Genomic DNA, 22,761 nt, shown 5'->3' with positions numbered 1-22,761 from the left:
GTATTAATTCTCTTAAGTAGTGTGTAAATAGAGTTTTAGGTTATAAAAATGTTAAAATAGAAGCTATGCCATGTAGGATACTTTTTGCCTTGCCTTCCAGGTTTTTCACACCGGGAAGGCAAGGCAAGGTCCCATGGGCTTTTCCCTTTCCAGCAGCTTCCCGGTGTGAAAAACGCCAATCACTTGTTTTTAAAATTTTAAAAGTTTAATAGTAATAAAATCGTTATAAAAATAGTAATACAATGAGAGTAATGACAATTTGGACTATTTGAATTAGGACAATATGAGACAATAGAAACAAAGAGTTACAGATGTCCAGGTACCTTTTTTCTGGCCAGCATAAGCCCGAAAAAGGACACACATTAACGATGGATTAACCCTTAAAAACAATAGCCTGTTGCGTATTCATACACTTCATCCATGATGCATAAATTCCATTCAAACACAGGATTCTGTCTGGTCAATGTCAACTTCTTCCTCTGAATCCTAACCAGCGTCATCCTGGCTGTGCGAGATGGGAAGAAGTTCATTTCTGCTGATAATGGGCAGTAAATTCTCTTTCTCTGAAAGATTTAGGTGTCCTGTGGCTGCTGTCTCACTGCGAGTCCTTTCTTTAAAAAAAAAATATCCTACATAGCCTAATTTCTCTTTTAACATCTTATTATAATCTAAAACTATATTTAACACACTACTTAAGAGAATTAATACAGCATTACTTTCTTAGCACAACCCATATAATATTCATTTTAATATTTGCGAAAAGCCAATCATAAAACACGCCTTTTTCACACCGGGCAGGCAAGGCAAGGCAAGGCAAGGCCCCTCAGGCTTTTCCCTTCCAGCGGCTTCCCCGGGCGAGCAGGGCCGAGCAGCGGGGAACCCTCGCGCCCTCCGCGGGATGGCGGCGGGAGGACAAGGCCGCGCCCGGTGAGGGTCGGGACCCTGCAGGCACAACCCGGCCACTTTGGTGCGGCAAATACCGGGTTAGCCGGGAAAAACCCACGGTTACATTTCACAAAAAAAAAACAAACACCGGGACTGAAAAGATTTGCAGCTAGTGGGACCTGGAGCATCAGCACCGGCACCGCTTCAGTCGCATTTTTTCATGTTTGTTACCATGGAGCATTGATCCCCGTTATAAAGCTAAGTCAGGGCTCAGCCACCTTGTGCTTTGTTCAGAGGGACAGATGAAAACAGAAACACGCTGAGTGTTGTATTGATCTGTGCAGCCCCTCAGGACTTTGCCTCCATGGGCTGCTCCCCATGGCACCTGTGAGCTGCTGTCCAGTTCCTTCCAAACAGAGAAACAGGGCTTTGGGGAAAGGGAAAGAAAAGCAAAGCACCACACCTGCTGCTAGGCCACGTTAAGAGTATTTTATTATGGCTAGAGAGATGCTACATCAGTTTCAAGCAGTACAAGAGTCAAGCAAATTCAAGTGAAAGAAACTTTGCCATTAAGCTCCAATAAGTGCACTGTGGGGGTTCAAGGTTTTTTACCATCTCCCAAACAAAATTAAAGTTCATGCTTGTTAGTGCTCCTGAGTAGCTGCACTTCTGTTTTAAATGGCACACATTTACATTCTTTCCACGTTTTAGTGCATTTACACACAAACCCAATGATTTTAAAATTATTTTTACTTGTTACATTTATCTCTTCCTCTGCAAAAATCATTTAATATAAACCATATATCAAAATTCTATCCTTGTATTTTTTTTTTTAACGGACTTTTACGTTGTGTGAGAAAATGAAATGCAGGAAATTTTCTGGTCCAAAACTAGATAAAGGGAAAAGCCAATGGAAGGCAACTGTAACTTGTGTACTCATCACATTCAGGAAGATGATTAATGGTCACAGAAATCCATGAAACTGAAGTTGCAGAAGGCAGGGGGGAAAGCCTCAGTTTTACCATTTTTAAAGCAAGACAAGGGAGTCAGTAAATATTTTAGCATTTAATTTCTTCTTAAACATGAGAAAATGACAGCTTTTATTTTTATTATTAATTTTTACAATCACAGCTGTTTCCTAATGTCTTCAGTAGATAAAACTAAAGAATTTTGTCCACATATTTGAGTGTTTAGTAATGCACTTTTTCAAAATATTCTTTGGAACCTTCTGGGCTTGGTTTGATCTGTCAAGAAAAGAAAATTAAGTTATTACTTGGAACAGGTATGATAAAAAACCCACAGATTTGATACTTTATCCAAGAAAATACATGCATACTTTATAAAAACAGTGATCTCTTTATTGATTGGTTAAAAGTTGGTTGAAAGACAAAAGCCTAGATCATGTACAAGTCGTACTTGAAAATTTTAAGTATAAACCACATTTTTCCTCTTAAAGTAAAAAGAAAGTAAGTAATTAGGTAAGTAAAAAAGCTCAACTCAGCTAACATATAAACCACATTTTTCCTGTTAAATTACAATGCATGAAGTAAGTAAAAAAATCTGAACTCAGCTAACATATAAACCACGTTTTCCTGTTAAATTACAACGCATTAAGTAAGTAAAAAAAATTGAACTCAGTTAATGGAGAGTCCAAGTCAAGTTTGGAGTTCTGAACACAATTTACATCTCCTTTCCTTGCTTTCACTACAAGGAAAATTTCTTCACAGAAATCCCACAATTACTACCAGACAAACAGACTAAACCAGCCCAAGCTCTAACAGCTTTGACAACAGGCGCAGTGAGGCACCTCACAGCTGAGTGGATCCCAGCCCTGCAGACAAGCACCAGTGGCTGTCTTTAGGAGGATTTGTTTGTCCCTGAGCAGGCACTCACCGTGGGGGAGTTTGGAGTCCAGTCGGCCGGGCACACCTCGCCGTGTGTCTCCACGAACTGGAAGGCCTTGACCAGGCGCAGGGTCTCGTCCACGCTGCGCCCCACGGGCAGGTCATTGACACTCAGGTGCTTGACGACCCCGTTTGGGTCAATGATGAACAGACCTCTGCAATGCAGCAGTTCAGGCAAGCAAATCAATTTCCCAGGCCAAACACAAGGAACTGGATGTACAATTTCAGCAGTGACACGCATCAGTTAGGAGGGGAACTGCAGCATTTGGTATCTTGTTTGTTAGCAAAGTGATCTCCTGTGGTACTGTGAGATTAATAAGTATCTATGGAGACTATTCAATCCACTCAGAGCAAAGGGAGAGTTTCACCTGTACTTCAAAACTGAAAGCTGACATCCTGCCCATGTCTTTTTGGTCAAATCTGTAGGTGCTGAGTGAAGAGCTGCTTGTGAATTATGCTACTAAATTAAATCCTGCTGCATACAAGCATTTGTGAAAACCAAAGTCCCAATCTTACCATACTAATTAACTTAATCTCCCAGAAAATAAATGCCAAAAGTTCCTGATCCAAAGAGATCAGGAACTGAAGGTCGCCAGAAGATTGCTACCCAATCCACTGCCCTTCTATGCTGCTCCTTTTCCTTTGGGACATGGAGTTCTCAGCCTCTCTCAGAGCAGAAGAGCTTTTCCCTCACACATTTTCAGAGAGGCCTGGAGCCATTCTCAGCTTCATGGCCAAAATGAGCAGGTGCCCTTTTCTTAGGGTGGGATCCACTCATCCTGCAGCAGAAGCCATCTCCCAGTCTTCACCTGGTGCCATTTCCCTGCAGGAGGGGACAGCATGCCCTGTGTTGGTTACACTGGGTTGTGTCCCAGCACAGCAGTCCAGCCTTACCTCAGTGCTATGCCAGGTCCTTCCAGCAGCACCCCATAAGAACGGGAGATCTCTTTTGTGAGATCTGACAGAACTGGAATATTCATTTTGCCCAAACCACCGCTCTAGAGAACAGAGAAAGATTTCACTCGGTTACAAAAAGCTCCATAGGATCATCCTTCCTGAGTGCTGGATTCCATGTTCTTGAGGGCATAGAAACAACAAAACCCAACCACTGCATCTGCTCCATGAAAGGAACCAAGCATGTGTGGTGTTGCTTGGGTTTTTTTGTTTGTTTGTTTTTTTAAAGTAGTCAGGAACAGTTTATTTCTTTAGAAAGTGAAAATTTCTTTTGCACTGAGCATTTTAGAATTGCTGATTTCAGTGTTAAAAGGCTACCAATGGCAACAGCCATACATTTCCACAAAAACTTCCTTTGTATCTTATTCAGGAGCTCTGAATAAAAAAATTTCTATTGCATATTTAAGTGTTCAGAATTAAACAGGATGAACATGGTGGGGAAGGAAGAGAAACAAACCTGTGAACAAACAAACTTTGGAGCACTCATCTGATGAGGAACAGCTGAGGATATTTAGCCTGGAGAAAAGGAGAGTCAGGAGTGACCTCTACAACTACTTAAAAGTGGGTGTAGCCAGGTGGGGGGTAAGCCTCTTCTCCAGGTAACAAGGGACAGGACAAAAGGAAATTATGTCAAATTGCACCAGGGGAGCTTTATATTGAATATTACCAAAAATTTCTTCACAGGAAGGATTGTCAGGCATTGGAACACACTTCCCAGGACATGGGAAAAAAACCATGGATGTGGCACTTGGGGTCATGATTAGTGGTGAACATGGTGATGGTGGTGGCAGTGAGCTCATCAGCTCATCACCATCATGAGACTTCAAGATCCTAGAAGTCTTTTGCAACCTTAACAATTCTGGTTCCAAACACAATGCTCTTACCCACACACTGAGTATGTCAGAGTTCTGCTGCTCTATTCAGTGCACATGGTTACTTTTGTTTTGCCTCTCACAAGTCAATTTAAATACTATTTGAAGAGTCAAACAAGATTTCTTTCTGTTTTGCCACAGACTGAGACTGCAAGAGAGATAAGCTCTCTAACCTTGAAACAAGGCTGGAGTTTGTTAGCTTTGCTATTCTTGGCATCATCAGTGATTCACTGCGTAATCTCAGCCACAGACCCAGATCCTGCAAACACTTGTCTGCAACAGAGTTCCCTGCACAGAGCTTTGAGCACAGATGTCAGAGAAACCAAGGCTTCAGCTTCTCTGGGTGTCAGTTTCCTGCCTGTGCCACCATGGAATTCTTTCCACCCTGTGCAGGGTGTTTTGAGCTGGGCCTGATGATCCTTGTGGGCCCCTTCCAACACTCTGTGCATCTGTAAAACACTGTGCACGACTGGCATACCCTGAACACCTTTGGGATAACGCTGGGAACTCAGGCCACAGTCACATTGCTGAGCTTTGAACAAAGCATGCAGAAAAGAAATACTCTTGACACGCTCAGCCAAGGTGTATTAAATGCAGCAAACTCTCCTCCCTCCCCTGCATGTCCCAGTGGTGCCAACCAGGAGGCACCCAGCCTGCAGCACAACTGCACACTGCTGTCCACACAGGCTGGGACTGATGGCACAGGTGCTTCTGCACCTTCCTGGGACACCTGTGGTCCTCTACAACTACCTAAACCAGGGGGATGCTTTATGTCATCAAAAGCAGGTGTTTTTTATATCTGAAAGAGGCTCCTCTCCAGTAAAAGGCTGTCTTTATCACTTTCTTTCCCTAAAGAAAGTCAAAAACCTCCACTTGTACTGCAAGAGTGGAACCCTTTCATCAAGTGAGAATTAATGATACAAGTTCTCTAATAAACTGGTGGTTCCTCTGCTTCCAACCTGAAGCCACCACCCTTGGGTAATTGTTAACAGTAACGGATGAACAGCTGCTGCTCCTTTTCTGTGATAGTTTCTGTGCATTATCAGCTGCCACACACACTTTGGGACAGTGACATGTAAACTGAGCATTTGTCTTTTGAGATATGCTATCAACAAAGCTATCATCACAGCAAAACAAGTTAAAAACCCAAGCCAGATAATTACGAAAAAGAAAACAAAAGACAGAGGTCAGAATTATGTCATCAAATGCAGAAGTTGATGGGATACAACTTTAGGAAATCTATTGAAAATCAGAGTTGGCACAATTATTTATTCAACCCCTCTTCTCTGTAGCTCTTGAGAAAAGAAACCAAACCAAAAGAGAAAGCCCCAAAAAGATACTCAATTCCTACCCTTCGTGGTGTGTTTATCCATGCCAGATGAGTAAAATGAGAGTCCACTGAAACTGCCACCACTTCACAGTTCACATCACGAAATTCTTTTGCTTTGTTGCTGAAGGCCACAATTTCTGTGGGGCAGACAAAGGTGCTGTGGGAAGACAGATCAGGCTGTAATAATTCTGCCATCTTCTCTAGAGAAGACTCATGTCTGTTTCTAGGCATTTTCTTTAGACTGATAATTTTAGCAATGTTTCCTGCTCAAAATTAGTTTCAGTCTCAAACCAACAGTCACAGCTGGCACACCAGCTCCATCTCCAAGTTCTAGACAGATTCCTTACAAAGATGGAGAAGCTGCCTCTGCTAGAGACTCTCTGGACAGAGAGTTTTTGGAAACTATAGCAGAACGATCTGCAGGTTAAACCCTTCTCCATGGGCCCACATGCACCAAGATACTCTCGGCAATTCAAGTCTTCCAAGCAGACTGACCCCCATCCTATCACGTTTTGCTCTAAAGCTGTTAGCTGCAGTTCTGCTGGCCTTGCTTCTTCAAGGACAGTCTCCAAGGCAATCCCAAAATGCAAGGCAATGTCCTCACCCCTGGGATCTGAGTGTAACAGGAACCACAGCCAGCTCCTGATGCAGGCCCTGCAGCTAGAAGATGCTCTCCAGCCACCCTCTCCACTGCTTTAACACACAATGGCCGTGTGCCCCCAATCTTATCACTCACGCCCTAGAAACAGGCACATCTGCCCCGCAAGACTGGCTCAAATCGAACAAACCCAGGACGACCTGCAGCGCCTGTGATGACCTTCAGCAGGACCTTCAGAAGGCCCATCGGGAAAGGGAGAAACCCGCACTCACAAGTCCAGGGGGTAGAAGAAGAGAACCAGGTATTTCCCCTTGAAATCATCTAGGCTCAGCTCCTTGAACTCTCCGTTGACGACGGCCGTTCCCTTGAAGGCCGGGGCGTGCTGGGTCACGGCCACGGCGAACCGCGAGGAGCCTGCGGAGGGGAGAACGCAGAGCTGCGGGCCGGGCCCGGGGGCGCTCCGGGGGCGCCTTCCCCGGCCGCCCTCCCGCACTTACCGAGGCTGAAGGGGCGGCGGGCGCAGGCCGGGGGCCGTGCCGTCGCTCTCCTCCCGGCGGCGGCAGCCAGGGGCACCTGCGGGGACAGGGAGGGTCAGGGCGGCGGCGGGGCCGGGCGGGCAGGCCGGCGGGCGGGCCCTCACTCACCGCGGCGCGGAGCAGCCTCCCCAGAGCGGCGGCCATGTCGAGCGGCGGGCGGAGCGGGGCGGAGCGGGGCGGAGCGCCGGGGGCGGCAACCCCGGAGCGGCGGTGAGGGACGCACGGGAATCGCGGAATCGATCCGGTTGGGAAAGGCTGCTCGGACCATGGAGTCCGACCTATGGTCGAGCACCACCGGATCAGCCAGACCATGGCACGGAGGGTCGCGTCCAGTCTGTCCTGGAAGACCTTCAGGGACCGTGACTCCACCACCTCCCTGGGCAGCCCATGCCAATGTCTTATCACCCTTTCTACGAAGCAGTTCTTCCTAATGTCCAACAAAAACCTCCCCATGCACAGCTTGAGGCCATGTCCTCTTGTCTTGCCATTTATTGCTTGGGAGCAGAGCCCGATCCCTGTCGGGGAGTTGTGGAGAGTGGTCAGGTTGGCCCTGAGCCTCCTCCAGGCTGAACACCCCCAGCTCCCTCCCCTGTTCCTCACAGGACTTGTGCTCCAGACCCTTCCCCAGCTCCATTCCCTTCTCTGGACCTGCTCCAGCCCCTCAATGTCCTTCTAGAACTGGGCACAGCACTCAAGGTGCAGCCTCACCAGTGTCCTGAGTGCTGTGCCCACTGATACAGCCAGGCTTGTGCTCAGAAACCTTCCACGTACACACTTACAACTGGCTCTGACTTTGTTGAACTCACTTGGATTACAGTTACAGAATCACAGAATATTCTCAGTAGGAAGGAATACACAAGGGTCATCAAAGTCCATCTCCTGGTCCTGCCCAAGATACCCCCAGGGTCACACCATGTGCCTGAGAGTGTTGTTTAAACACTTCTTGAATTCTGTCAGGCTTGGTGCTGTGCCCACTTCCCTGGGGAGCTTGTTCCAGCACCCAATCATCCTCTGTTTTTTCTAAAACCTGATGGTTTTTCAATATTCAACCTAAATCTCTCCTGACTCAACTTCAGGCCATTCCTTGGGTCCTGTCACTGATCACCACAGAGCAGAGATCAGTGTCTGCCCCTCCTCTTCCTCTCACAAAGAAATTGTAGACTGCAATGTGTTGTCCCTCAGTCTCTTCTTCTCCAGGCTGAACAGACCAGGTGCCCTCAGCTGCTCCTCATTCAGCATCCTCTCAAGGCCTTTTACCATCTTTGCAGCTCCTAGCTTCATTCTTTGTGTTTATTAATCTAAACACTTAAACCAAGCTGAACTCAGTTTCCCTTACTTCCTTCCCTCCCTTCCCTTTCAGTAACTTCTAGTTTCATATATTTATTAATATCCACAACATTTTAGAAAGGGTGGGCCTTGTGGACTGGAGAAAAGTCTGGCTCTGGATAAGCTCAGCCATCAGCACTGGGGGGCAAAGCCAAAGGCAGCCAGAGAAATGGCAGCTACCCCTGGGATGAGCTCAATGATTGCTAAATCTACACTTCTGAACTTGTTCCTGGTACTGATCCATCTGCATGGTCCAGTCACCTCTGTAACAGTGAACCTCTGAGCCTTCAAAAGTGGGAGGATTGTGTTCAATCTGCCTGTTAGGGTTGATAACTAGCTGGTAATAACTCCCTACTATGCCTGGGAATTGTTTGGGGCAATATTAGTTGGTGCTGCCCAAAAGTATGCTGAGACCTTTCTGAGTATTTATCATCAAGGCAAATTTCAGTCACTGGCACCTTGAATTTATTAATCCAGATGTAGCCAATGAGAGATGGAAATGTGGCTCTGAAAATCTTCTCAAAAAGAAAGTAATTCCCAGCAGAGCAGCCAGATAATGTTATCTACTCAAAACATGAAAGTGGAAGTGAGTAACCAATTTGTACATTAGAAAGTATGTCAGGTAGAGTGTTGGTGAACTGTGCCCCATCCTACAGCCTTGGATCAGAAGAGGGAAGGAGTGATTGTGGAGGTTGTGACCAGGTTAGAGGTGTGGGAGGGCTTTGTGCTGCTGCTGAGGGCTGCAAGCAGAGCAGTGAGCAGTGAAGCTGAGCCTGGGACACCTGAGGAGTTGTAGGTGGAGAGCAGCAAACCCATCAGCCATTACCTGGGCTGATGCTTTCAGAGCAGTGCAGGATGGCATGACTGCATTCATGTCTGAAACCTGGCACGTGCCCTCAGACACAGAGATGTGTTTGCCCAGATGAGTGCCCTGGGGCTGGGCAGCAAACTGTGTGCCCAGGGGTGGCTGGGTTCCTTTCCCTCAGGTGTGGCAGCTGCATTGTGGCAGCAGAAAAGGGCTGTTGCTCGGATTTCCTGAGGATGGCTGTCTCATCCACAGATGATTATTCACAAAACTTCTAAGTTGATGTATTCTAAACCAATGCCCTTCCCCCATCCCCGGAAAGTTATATTTGTTTAAAACTCTTTGTTTAAACTCTTGGCTTGCAGGTGGGGAAATATTGCTCATGCTTTGTTATGGAGGCAGCATAATTCAGCTTCTCAGACTTCTGTGCAAAAGCTTGAACTACTGCCATTTAATGAGGAGTATTTTCCATTTTGCTTTTGCAAAATGAGCATCCCTGCAATCTGAAGATGGACCTTGTCACTGCCAAAGTGCACCTGATAAAAGTTTTTCCTTTTTCCTCAGCTCTGGCTCTGGCACAGGCTCGAGCAGCTGCTAAACCTGGTTCTTATTGACATCCAAAGCTCAAAATCAATCTACCGAGTGATACCATTTGCACATCTTTTTCCAAATCTTGTTGGTTGTGTCCTTTGCTGTCTTTAAGTGTGATTCAAATTGACATGTGAAGTTGCTGAAAGACTCTCCAGGGCTTTCAACAGGCTTTAAGGAGAAGTTGCTATACAAGGTGCAGAGTAGTCCATAAGGCACTTGAATACATAATGGGAGAAGTGAATGTTCTTTTTGGTTAGGATTCTTATCTGCCTGTTCCCATTTTGTGCCTCTCTTTTCCTATCTGGGAATAGTTAACTATGTCTTTCTGGTGAAAAACTACAAGATCAGTTGATTAAAAATACAGATAATGCTTGTGTGTTGTTTCCATTATTGTTTTGTAAGTGTTAGATTTTAAAGAGCTCCTTGAAAGATCATCGTTCACACAAGAAAATTTTAGGGGAAAAGCAGCTGTTTCTCTCTAAACTTGATGAAAAGGATAAGCAAATCCCAAATCAGAACTGCTGCTGTGGATCACTGAATGGGAAATTCTGTGCAGAGTATGGGATACATATGTCTGCTTGTTTAAAAATAAAATCTGCTCAATTTCTAGAAGGTTATGTTATTCCATGTGCTCACATGCTGTAACAATCATTTGTCCTCTACCTTGAGGAAATAGATAACTGAAAAAGAAGCTGGGAAATTGGAAAAAAAAACAACAGAGGCATAAACATTTTTATCTAAACCAAAGCAAAAAGTTTGGCTTAGGCAGCACGATGCATCACCCTGTGACTGTTGGTAGATGGCAGCCTCTGTCCTTGCACACAGGGGCGCTGGAAAATCTTCCAGCTGCCTGCAAATGCTCTCACAGGCCTGTGTGCTCCCACCTGCTGATACCCAAGCTCAGCAGGAGGAGAAAGAATTTGCCCGTTCGTAGCAATAAGTTTCAGAAGCAATCCCAAGCACAATCCAGTTTAGGGCTAATCATGAACGGGCTTTACTGCACGAATTAAGTGTTGGAACATGGATTTGGGAGATAGCTGCTGTTAGGGTATGTTTCCAGGTGATAAGTACAGGTAAAAGCCTTTCTGACATCTGCTGCACCGGGGCTCTTACCCTTGGCTGTGGAGGCGGCCGTGCTGAGGCCGAGCGGTGTCTCTGGAGCCAGGATCAAACTGGGTGTGTTGCCGCTGTGTTTGGCTGGAGCTGTGCGAGCCCACCCTGCCGATGAGTCATCCTTGAGTGGCTCAGAATATCACACTGAGCCTCGCTGCTTCCCTCTTCCTATTACACTGATGCATTTGGGGCTCGCTCGGTGTTGGCGTTTCATTTACAAACCTCGCTTTTCCCATAAAGGAAAGATGGCTGCCAGCCCTGCTTCACCCTGATGTTCAGCACTTCTAGGTTTTTAGGAGTCTCTCCTGAATGACTTCAGATGGAAATTTTAAAGCACATTTTTATAGCACCTTAGAAAGCACATTTTTCAGAATATGAATTTTTTGGGGTAGACTCTCCTTTTTTATTTTTTTCCTTCCAATACTGGTTGATTCTGCATATGATTCAGACTAAATTTTCCTTTTTCTCCTTCAAGTGTTGAATCAGGATATTCAGGCCAGCAAAAGAGATGTGTATTCCTTCCCTGCATTCCTTCCCTGCCACCCTGTCTTTGAGTCCACGTATTTCAGCACCATTTTACAAGAGTGAATAGAGTCAGATATGCAGTGGAACAGATTTACAGGTCTCCTGTTCTCCCTCACTCACAGACTGTTCCATTAAATAATGTGCAGACATAGCTTGAAGTTAAAGGACTGTGTCACAACAAGAGAAAATGGATATAAATAAATCTACCTCTTTCTAATTTTCTTTGCTGGTTTTGTGAACCAGTTGTTCCAGGTGACATGGGAATGAAGCTACTGACAGCTGTGAAGCAGTCATGAGGTAAGAGTCCAAATGCTGCAGTGGGTTTTGCAAAAGCCAACTGATGGACTTTCTGTGCAGGGGAAATACATGGGGGGCACATCCACGAAAGGGGCCATCCATCTCAGGCCTGTGTCATATACCAGGGGTTTAATCAGGCTTTAGCAATGCAGTAGAAAAGAGAGATGCAGTAAGGACTAATGTGGAGCTTCAGACCAATCACCTTGATCTTGCTTTTCAAAGTAGTGCTAGTGAGTGCTAGTGAACACACCTCCTTCCATGTCCTAGTGTACCACAGTGAGTCAGATTTATTAGAAACAAGGGGGACTTTGTTAATTAACATAACAATATTGAAAACAAAACCCCTCCATTGGTCTTCCCAAGAGGCACAGAGGCAGAATCGCTGCTCTCCACGTGGGTGTGTAAGTCAGACACACACATTATTGAGACCCTCAGCAGCCTGCTAGCAGAGCTCAGCTATCCCACTCCCTGCACTCAGCCACATTTATGTGGCTGCCTCTGGTCCACTTCAACACAGAGCCATGCAGGAGCTGGAATAACCCCCGTGTCCCAGCACACTCCTGCTGCCTGGCTGTCCCTGCTCCTGCAGGAGCTGGAATAACCCCCGTGTCCCAGCACACTCCTGCTGCCTGGCTGTCCCTGCTCCTGCAGGAGCTGGAATAACCCCTGTGTCCCAGCACACTCCTGCTGCCTGGCTGTCCCTGCTCCTGCAGGAGCTTGCTGAGCGTGCCTCCCGTCGCCAGGATGGAGGAGCCTGCGGGAGCTGCGCCGCTCACGAACACTAGGTAGCTCCGTGGGATTTCCAAACTCCTGACAGATCTGTCGTAACTCTTTTGCTAAATAGCTTTGCCCTTTCAAGAATTAAATATTTGAAACTATACAGGGCAACATCAGCATGCTGGAGTCATGCTTTTGTCCCCCAGGGCAGCACTGGAGGTACATACAGATATGAGATAAGAGGAGCAGTACAGCTGTTGGGTGCACGTGCTGATCTCCAGTGCAACTCATACTTGAGCTCTTCAAGATCTGCCCTCTTCATTCAGGCACCTCTATAAAAATAACTCACCAAACACAGTCAGTGCTCCCTGTGGAGTTTCCCATGAAGGTAAATCCCACTGATCAGTCTCATCCTGAGGCGCAGCAGAAACAGCAATATCCCAGTGCTGCTGCAGTGAGTGGTGCTTCACAAAGTGGGCATTTAGACACATGCCTTCATTTGTCCTCTGGACAGAGGAGTTGCTTGTAGCATTAAAAACATTCTGTATAATAAAAGTTCTGTCTTCCACCAACCATCAGCCTTGTTGTGGTGTTTGCATTGTCCTTATGATGATCATTAGTGGGAGGCTGGGCAGGGATGTGAAGTGCACTTAGAACTGAGCATAATCTGGTCTGTTTACATCAGTGCTTGCACAGAAGAGTTCAAACAACAAGCAGGGCAGATGCTCCTTAGGAGCCTCATCTCTGTGCTAAGGCTCTGGTTTCCAGGAAGCAATTTCTCCCTCAAGAATTATTTAATCAGAGAAAAATCTTCCGGTACTTACTGACACAACTGCTGCTGTATAGAACTTGTATTACAAAGAAAGGAACCACAACATGGAATGGCTCTGAAAGCTGAATGTTTTTCTGAAGCTACAGGAGAAAGGCTGTGGAATATTGTACATAGCAGTGCCACCTGCTATGCAAAATAACTTTCAAAGGTCAAACCTTTGACACTTAATCAGGTACAAAAGGCATTTATTGTAGCAATTTTACCTGCAAGGTATTATTCATTAAATGCATTTCTCATCTATTTCCTATGTTCAGAAAATGTGTTCTAGGCAGTCTGCAATCTCTGCTATTGCAGGCCATTTCTGTGTGGCTGTGGAAAGAAATAAATTGGTACAATAAAAAAAAAAAAAGAAGAAAAAAGTAGTGTCTATGCTCCACTTACAAGAAGGTGCATGTTAATTTGATTTTCTTCATGTGGATTTAATCAATGCAAATATAGATGGAGGAAGAGTGTCAGTGGGAGTAATGGGTCGTTTTTATTTCTCTTTCATTGCTTGACCTGATGAATCGATCTACCCTGTTGCTAGGAAAATCAGAATCATGCTGACATGAGCATCTGTCCTATGTAGACAGGGGAGAGCTTATGTTGTAATCTAGCGCTTAAAATTCACAAACTTTCCACAAGTGGCTGATGCTTCACACAGCTCCTGACGAGGGTGAAAACAATGGTGTGGCGGAAGAGATGGGGTTCCCTCGGGTTCTTCTGTAGGGGCTTTTGAGATCCCGAGAAAGGCGAGAAGCCCCGGCCCGAGGAGAAGCGCGGGGGGCGGGAGACATCTGCGGGTGTCGGCGACCCCTTCCCACGAGCGTGGGCACCTGCGGGGGGTGACACGCACGAAGAGCCGAGCCGGGGAGCCCTGGGGACCGCGGGCAGGACAAGCGGAGCCCCGTACCGCGGGATGGAGCGCGGCACCAGCGCTGCGCCGGGGCCGGGACCGCGGGAGCCCCGAGCATCCCCGGCGGCGAACACCCATCCTCACCGCCCGGGACGCTCTGACCGGCCCCTGTCCGTGCCCCTGCCCGTGCTCTCCCCCTCCCCGAGGCGGACAGCGGCCGTCCCTCCCTGCGGACCCTGCGCGGTTGTGGAACCAGCGCCACGTGCGGCGGGGCCGCCCCAGGACTACACGTCCCGGCGTGCCCGGCCCGGCGGGGCCGGCGCCTGCGCGGGGCTGCGGGGCCGCTCCGCGGTGCCACACCCCCGGGGGAGGGAGGCAGGAGCGCCCGAGCCCTCAAACCACCGGGGGAGCCGGCGGGGCGGAGGATGGAGTAGCGGGGCGCGGCGGAGCAGGCAGTGCGGGGAGCGCCGCCTCCGCCCGGGGAGCGCGGGGGAGCGGGCGGGCAGGCGGGCGGGGATGATGCGCGGGGGGACAGCGCGCTAGGGGCAGGAGGCGGGTGGTCGCCCGGAGACTCCGCACCTCGGAGTGACGTCCTGCTGCAGTGCCGCTGCCTGCGCTGCCCGAGCTCGTCAATGGAGCTGGAAAACATCGTTGCCAACACCGTTTTGCTGAAAGCCAGGGAAGGTGAGAGAGCGGCGGGAGGGGAGAGGGGGCTGGAGCATCCTTGTCGCAGTCGCCCCTCCGCGGAGCGATGCCCGCGGGATGCGGGCGGGCACCGGTGGGGATGCGCGCCGGTCCCGCCGGCGGCGGCTGTCGGGGTGCCATGTGGCTGTGCCGGCGTTGGAAACGGCTTGTTTGAGACGGAGCCCCGGCGAAAAGGAAAATACCGCTGTTTTTCCCTGTGCGCGGGGGTTTGGGAAAGGAAGTGAATGAGATTGCAGAGATTACAATATTCACCCATCTCTTCCTTCCCCCTTCCCGCCTCCCCCCCCTCAAATCTGGTCCCACAGATTGTGCTATTTCAGCGTCTATTGTTAAAGGTCAGCTGCAGATGCATTCATTCAAGAGGGCTTAGCAAATCTGCAAATAGCTTTCCGCGCCGTGTGGTGAGACCGGCAGGATCGTATCGCTTCCCCGTACAGTCATTGCCTTATTCGGCGTTATTAGGTGAGATCATGTTGCTGCAAACATGCCCATTGTTGAGAGCGTGTTTGTCCCCGGCCGGAGCCGGCCGGAGGGGCTGGGGGCTGTCCCCTGCCCACGGCTGGCGCGGGGGTCTCCGAGCAGGGCTGTCCCCCGCGGCCGCCGCCGCGCTCGGGCGGCACCGGGGATGCTCCGGGCGATGCCGGAGCCGCCGGCGCGGAGCCGCCGCTGCTCGGCGCCGGGCGCCCTCGGCTGCCGGCTGCGCGGGGGCTCCCCCAGCATCCCCGTCCCGACCCCGAGGGCTCGCAGAAGCGAACCCCGACAGCCACCGGTGGATCGGGCTCCCGGCGCTTTCTTTCCCCCCGTGGGGAGCGGACGCGGTTTCCTCTCTCCGCGCGGGCGGAAATCCTCCCGCGGCCGCGGGGCGCTGGGCACGGCGGGGCCGGGTTCGGGGTCCCCCCGCGGAGCTCCGTCCGCCCGGGAGCATCCCTCCGGCTGGAGCGGGAGCGCCACGCACAAGCAACACGTCCTACGGCTGCGGCATCGCTGCCAAGACGCGATCGCCTTCTGTCTGCTCCAGCCCGTTTTTATGTTTGTGTTTATTTACTTGCTTGCTGCTTAAAATAAGGCATTTTTCCAAGCCCTTGGTCAGAGTTTCTTCCCTGAGAGCACTTGCCGGAGCTGGCGTTTTTAGGTGCGCTACAACCTGCAGCCTGTTCCGCACCGCCCGCCGGAGCGCTGGAGCTGCCTGCCCGCTTGGGTGGGCTTCAGCTCCGGCCGCTCTGAAGCTGTGGAGCTGCGAGTAAAGGAGCGTTCAATTTGTAAGAGAGATCATTCAAACAGTCCGCCCCTGGAGCGATCCTTTTGCTGGGAAAATAGCTCAAATTGTAAAATAGTGTTTATATAACTCACAGGCTGTTGAACTTTTGAGGCTTAGCTAAAGAGTAAAGTCCTGAGATCCTCCCAAAAAAGCTCTACAAATAATAAGGGCAAAGGTGTTCAGCAGATCAGTGAATTATAACTTTTTGACTTCTGATGGAGATCTTTTATTTTGTGTTGTCATTTTTAATGTTGTTTAGGATGCAGTTGTTGCTACCAGTCATACAATACTGGTTTAGATTTCAGTAGACTTTAGGAATACTTTAAAGGACTGGTATTAATTATGCTTATTGTGTGTTGTTTACAGAGAGCTGATATTTTGCAAGTAATTTTAAACGTGCTGCTCAGTTTTATGGTCCTTTTCTACCATTCTCAGGAAGATGGTTACAGTCATGTTGCTTTATTGTGTTAGAATTGCATTAAAGAAGCTGTTAGCTATAATCCAAATGGCAGAAATTTATCAAGATTTCCTCCAAACTACATTCCAAGTGTTCTTTAAGCCACGTATGAATCTCCAAAAACATTTTTGAAGGCCTGGTGCTAATTTATTTTAAAGCTTTTTTTTTTTTTGGAGGGGATATGAAATTTCTTTAAAGGAAGAACAAGGGCAAATTATGTACCTGACATCAGCCACAAGTATTATTGCTGTATGAGATAGGTTGCCACACTTTAGTTATTGTTGCAGGCTGCTGTGAGTAAAGTTGTTTTAAAATTTGCAGTGAGTAATGTAGGTGGCTTTCATTGCAGATGAAGAAGGCAGACAACATATGTAAGACCAAGAGTAAAAGCAAGTTAATATATTGAAGATTATGGTATCTAAAAATAAGTTTGTTCCAGGTTCTGCAGACTCCATCAACAGATTTAGCTGGGTGAATGTGTAGCCTAAGCCAAGTATGTGCCTGTGTGTTTCCACTGGTGAAGTCAAAATCAAAAGCTGTATTAGCTCAATCACATGCTGGTTGGTGCCTGCAATGTGGTCCTTAATGTTAGGAGAAGAAAAATGATGGAACCACTCTGCAAATGTTAGTAAAGGCAGAAATTTTGTCAGAATTGCAAGGGGAACACAAACCTACTCTCAGTAGCAAAGGGAGTGTCAAGGAGGGGTTTAGGTTGCAGTGTGAGATCCAGCAGAGAGGACGTTTGAGGGAGTCAGAATTAGGGCTGAGTGGCCACCACAAATGTTTTATAGCAAATATTGGTTTAAATTTTGCAACTCTTTTGCTCTGGCCTTGGTGGTAGCTTTTTTTTTTTTCCCTGTACTCCCTTGTCTAAGTTCCTTCACCCCTGATGTAAAGTGAGCTATTTTAGCTGAAATACCAGGGGGCAAGTTTTATAACTGCTACACAAATACTTGCACTTAAATCCTGATGATCACAATGAGAAGCACACCCAGAATTAACTGATGCCATGTGATACATGAGTAATCTTATTAGAGCAACAAAAAGAGTAAATGTGGTTCACATACAAAAATGCATTTCAGTGAATAATTTTGAACAGAGAATAAATTTCAGGAAATTCTAATATTTTTGCAGAATGTGAGGGTTTTGACACAAAATTACACATAAGTTACTTGTTATACTCAGAAGTCTGTCAGTTTGAACATGTAAGAATGGAGATTTACTGCATTTGAAAGTCCATTCATTATTTATTAGGAGTAAATTTATGCTTTTTCCTCAACTGTAATTTCTCATTTCTTGAATGCAAAGTCCCATTTCACAAATCACTAATCCCTTTTCAGACTGAACAGAAAATACATCTGGTTTAATTATAGGAACCAAATAGGTATTTGGGAACTATCTAGCATTGCCTGGGGAGAAGAATAAGCTAAGAAGGGAAGGCAAGAAAGATGAGAGTCATAAAAAGAAAATCAAAACAATAACAATTGCAGTCATTTTGGGTTGAGTAAGAACCCCAGATTATGAGGTGATAAAATACTTACCTGGATCTTCATGGCATCATAGAATGGTTGGGTGGGAAGGGACCTTAAACATCATCCAGTGCCATGGCAGGGACACCTTCCACTGTCCCAGGCTGCTCCAAGCCCTGTCCAACCTGGCCTTGGACACTGCCAGGGATTGGGATCCACAGCTTCTCTGGGCACCCTGTGCCAAGGCCTCACCCCCCTCACAGGGAGGAATTCCTTCCCAATATCCCATCCAACCCTGCCCTCTGGCAGTCTAAGCCATTTCACTGCCCCTTCTTTTCATCAGCCTTTGTGTTCCTGAGTCTCAGCAGCGGTGGCTGAGGCTCAGAACCACCCAGCCATGAGCACTGGAGATCCACCAGCTGCCAGTCCAGGCTGGGCAGGGAGCCCCAGGTCACCTTCCAAATTTGGGGTTTGACAGAGGGCATCATCAGAAACAAGAAACTTTAACAGTCCTATTCCAGAATTTCAGTTGTGTCCACAGAGCCTTGAATCTATCCTTGCCTGTCAGAGCAATAAGCTGACAAAAGACAAGTCTTTCCAAGAGGCTGATAATTAAACTACAGTGTTTGTAATAAAAATAAAGAATAGGGTCTGAAAAGCATGACCAAGGCATGGTGATTACCTGCATACTCTTCCTCATGAACTTTCTTCCCAGCCATAAGATCAGCCTTCCCTGATGTTTCCTGCTGCTTCTGTGGGCATGAGTTTCCTCAGATAACCCAAAACACATTTCAAAACAGAAATACAACTTGACTCTAAAATTGCAAAATCCTTAAAAAATTTGTGCAGACAATTCTCACCACTTCCAAGTTCTCATGATAACTCTGATGTCTAATTTAGTCATTAGTCTTAAAGCACCCACTTTGGAAGATGAACTGTGTTTTTTTGTCAAATCTAGAGTTTCTGAAGCGCAAAGTTTACCACGTAAAAGGAAAAAAAAAATCTTCAACCGCTGCAACACAATGCAAATGCTTTTTTCCCTTTTTAGGTAGGCTGGAATTCTAAAATAAGCTTATTTATGGCACCCAAGCAGAGCCTTCTATTGGCCTACACAAAAGGAGGGACCTTTTATACGCTCAGAATCTTTTGATGTGTGCACACTGATGCCATATAACATGCAAAATGTTCATAAATTGCTGTATTTTTAGCTTGCTTTTGCAGGATGATCACAGGAGAGATTTGTGTGTGTCCGTACTGGCAGAAGAGTAGCAATAAATCCTAAACATGAAGCGCGGTTGCTTTCCAAGAACTTGGCTGAGGAGCAGTTGGAAAAAGGGCAGGAGAACAATGAAAAGCATATTTTGAAGGAAAGAAGGTGTCTGTAGTGGCAGCCAAAACTCTATGGAGAATATGATTATTGCAACTTCATTAACCAGTGCACTGAATGCAGAATCTAAGGTCCTGTCCTCCATCCCTTGAAGTAAACCCAACATTCCTTGTATGAAAAACATTGTGAGCAGAGGAAGCTTCCATGTGGTGTCTCAGTTTAGTTTTCTTTTTAGAGTTCAAGAGAAGCTCACCACTGTAATAACTTTCAAAAGAAATTATTTCAAGAATGGAGTCAGCCATTGCTTCAGATGCAACAGGGTGCTTTCAAGCAGTAGTTTAAAAAAAATTAGTGTCCTGGAACCATTTCTTCCTGGGGAAAAAAGGTACCCAGAAGAGGCAAGACTATCTCATTATATTTTAATCAAGGAAATTCAGAAAAGAGGATTTTTCAGGCCTTTCTGGAAAGAACATACAAGTCTGAATCATGTCAAAGGTTCTTTTTAGAGAAGGCAATTAGTTCTGTAGCCACACCTGGCTTAGGGCAAATGTGTGTGCATGTAGAACTGGCTTGAAATATATTTCCTATTTTTTTTTAACATTTTTTCATAGCAGGGCTGATGCAGAGCAAGGTAGAGCTGTAGCTGTGCCCTTGGTGGACACTCTGGGATTCTCCAGTCTGCAGACATGGGCAGCAGGGCTGGGGATGTGGCAATGCCGGAGAAATCAAGGGCTCTCCCATCCAAACTTTTTCACTGCTCCTTCCTGTGTTGTTGTGTGGAACTGTTATGGCCTGATTGCTATCTGTCTTGTTGGGTTTGTGGGCATTTAAAAATATTTAGTAGTGAGTCAGGTTATTAACACAGAGAACCTATTATGTAGTAAAACTTTTAGTACAAATGTTAACTGTGGAGGTTTAAGTAGAACTACTTACATCTGCTCCATTAATCTCATGGGATTGCTTTCCTCAAGTGCAAAATAATAAATCTAAGAAGAGACTGCCTGTCTCTGTTATCAGTATGTTCTTTTTCTGAGAAGGTTTTAACTTAGTGTTGCTGAAATTATCCACTCAGAAAAGAATTTTCAGTACTTATACAAGACATTGACATAACTTCATGACTCTTTTTTTTTTTCTTAGTTAAGAATACTCTGAGAACTTAGTCAAAAACACCCAAAAGAGGTGGTGTTAGTGATGCTCTGCTGAGTGTTGCCAGAGCAGCAGCACGGGGACCAAACCAACCCACGTGTCTTTGTGATAAACAGCTCCAGAATGAAAGTTTTAAACACAGTCATGCCCCAAGATGAGCCCTACCTGTCCATGCCTTTGTCCCCAGTGACTTGGGTTGGCATGAGCTCCCCCATTTTTAAGGAGAAAATGCTTAAGAGGAATTCAGCAGCTCTGGCTTTGCTGCTTTAGGCCCTGGGGGTATGTTACACCTGCTTGGTGGCTGATAGTGCTTCCTTTTTCCTTTATACCTGTGGACAGCACAATGTGTTACTCCTGGGAAAAATACTCAACAAAGACCCCACAATTACATCCTGGCTGACTTCTTGGAGAATGAGCTCCCTTTCCAGGTAGTGCTGTGCCAGCTGAGAGCTGCCAGTGATCTCTTCCCAGCTCAGAGGATGAAGTCCTGGGTGCTGAGGACTTGGATGCTTGCAGGGAAGGGTCTGAAGCCCCAGCTGTGTAACTGCAGTTGTGTTCTGATCCCCACAAGCCTCAAAAGTGACTGCCAGGATGGGGCAGGGTCCTCCTCCGTGGGTAGGGACACCAGTTGTGGGTTTGTTGTTCAGCTGACTGATTCTTCTCCCACACTGGTTTTCTGCCAGCGTTACTCTGTGGGTGACTTCTGGTTTGTATGGATCCAGGGAAAACTACAGTATCACATCAGGATCCATATTGTTGCACTGAAAAACTTTAAAAGCAGATTGTTTTATCAAAGCAGTTACTGTGCTTATGTAAAAATCCAACCAAATAAACACAGGACAGAAAATTGGGAGTTAGGGATTTAACTCATGCTCATCTGAGATCTTCCCCTGCATCTTTATTTTGAAAATATTCTGTGTGCTGTATGAGTTTTTTGTGTGGCAGTGGGGAAGAAAATAATTGGTTACCCCCTATTTTTACTGGCATGTAATCTAAACAATAACAAGATGATATAATCCTAATATTTCTTTAAGACCACAGGATGTGAAATTAAATTAAAAGGCCAGGAAAATAAAGAACCCTGCAGTTTGATTACACTCAGCTGGATTATCTTTGTAATTATTTTCCTTGGAAGATTTAAAAATGCGTACGGCTTTGTGAAAAAGATTAAGTAGGGAAACCAAAATTAAAGTAAACAATCTAAAGAAAATATTGCAAAGATGATGGGTATTTTACTTAATTAAAAAAATGCACCAAGTTGCCTGTTAAAACTGAAAGGATGGAACAAAACACAGGTGAGGAGGAAGATGGATGAGGCTGTTCCACTGGCTCAGCTGCTTCTAGCTCGTATAATGTCCTTTCAGACATAGTTAAAAAACTGTCAAAAGCAAAGCAGTTATTTAGGGAAGAAGGGCAGGCTGAAGGGAGCAGAATTACACACAGGTACTCGAGCCTCAATTCAGACCTGGGAGCAAATAATACCAATAGTGAAGGTTGTCTGTGTTCCAGAGGAGAACAGTTATTCACAGAGAAGTTTCTGGTGGTACAGCCAAGGCTGAAAAATGTCTCTATCCATCATTTCCAGCACCTGGGGATGTGTTTGCTATGCATGAGTAGTCCCATGGACTTCATGGGCTCTGCTTGCTGGTTGGAAATGCAGCTTGTTTGTGCTCAGGGATCAGCCAGCTCTCGCTGCAGCAGAGCTGTTCCAGGCAGTAAAACCACATGGATGGAGCTAAGGGGAAACTACTGGAAGCCACTGGGAAAGGCCTGCTACGTCATCTTGTCCCTGGTCTGCCATGTACTTTTTAAGGTATGAAACATTTTGGTGTAAAAATGACTCCATTTATGGGTCTGTCTCTCTAGATTTTTTTTTTAATGAGCCCAAGAAATCTTGGTTATATTTTTTTCTTACTCCCATCTCCTTTACTCATGCAATCCCTTTTGTACAGTATTCATTTTTCCAGGTACTTTCTGTTCCTCACCAGTTACAGTCTTTGCCAAGTTGAGCAGGATTTGTTCTTTCCTTCTCCCAGCCTGTCAGCTTGGATGGCCCAGCTCAGCTTTTGTGCATTCAGCACTGGAGCTCCCTGCTGGTGGTGGCTTCCTTGGCCATGCAGGGAGGCTGACCCTGCTCCTCACCCTGCCCCACCTCAAAACCAGCCAGAACAGCTTCTGTGGTGGGGACAGCCCCTGGGGAAGGGGCAGGACCCCAGGGTGTTTCAGCAGGGTATTTCTGGGCAGTTTCTCCTGCTGAGGTTGCTGGTGGAGCTCCCTGT

At 46.6% G+C, this 22,761-nt stretch overlaps 2 protein-coding genes across 2 annotated transcripts in view; one reads left to right on the top strand and one right to left on the bottom strand.

The window, feature by feature from the left end:
• Window positions 1–1,352: 1,352 nt before the first annotated feature.
• On the bottom strand, window positions 1,353–7,411 carry PRDX3 (peroxiredoxin 3). Its single transcript, XM_054637376.2, has 7 exons — window positions 7,188–7,411; window positions 7,041–7,116; window positions 6,816–6,957; window positions 5,967–6,102; window positions 3,684–3,787; window positions 2,779–2,944; window positions 1,353–2,129 (listed from the first exon to the last, which is right to left on the bottom strand). Exons 1-7 carry the CDS (start codon window positions 7,389–7,391, stop codon window positions 2,076–2,078), a joined length of 882 nt encoding a protein of 293 aa, XP_054493351.2. The 5' UTR covers window positions 7,392–7,411; the 3' UTR covers window positions 1,353–2,075.
• Window positions 7,412–14,620: 7,209 nt separating this feature from the next.
• GRK5 (G protein-coupled receptor kinase 5) overlaps window positions 14,621–22,761 on the top strand; it is a 153,756-nt gene continuing 145,615 nt past the window's right edge. The window contains exon 1 of the mRNA XM_054637105.2: window positions 14,621–14,804. Coding sequence (XP_054493080.1) covers window positions 14,753–14,804 — 52 coding nt within the window. The 5' untranslated portion in view covers window positions 14,621–14,752. The remainder of the gene's footprint in view (window positions 14,805–22,761) is intronic.

This window comes from Agelaius phoeniceus, chromosome 9 (genome assembly GCF_051311805.1).
Source record: "Agelaius phoeniceus isolate bAgePho1 chromosome 9, bAgePho1.hap1, whole genome shotgun sequence".
Lineage (NCBI taxonomy): Eukaryota > Metazoa > Chordata > Aves > Passeriformes > Icteridae > Agelaius > Agelaius phoeniceus.
Note: the sequence above shows the minus strand (reverse complement) of the source record. Positions and strands in the feature narration are given on the sequence as shown.

Bases quoted from the DNA above. Each gene is read 5' to 3' on its own strand.
- PRDX3 (XM_054637376.2), bottom strand. From the start codon at position 7,391: ATGGTCTGGCTGATCCGGTGGTGCTCGACCATAGGTCGGACTCCATGG. The intron at 7,117-7,187 runs GTGAGTGAGGGC...CTGTCCCCGCAG, and splicing joins GGAGGCTGCTCCGCGCCGCG to GTGCCCCTGGCTGCCGCCGC. The intron at 2,945-3,683 runs GTAAGGCTGGAC...GCTGCATTGCAG, and splicing joins GGACCTGGCATAGCACTGAG to AGGTCTGTTCATCATTGACC.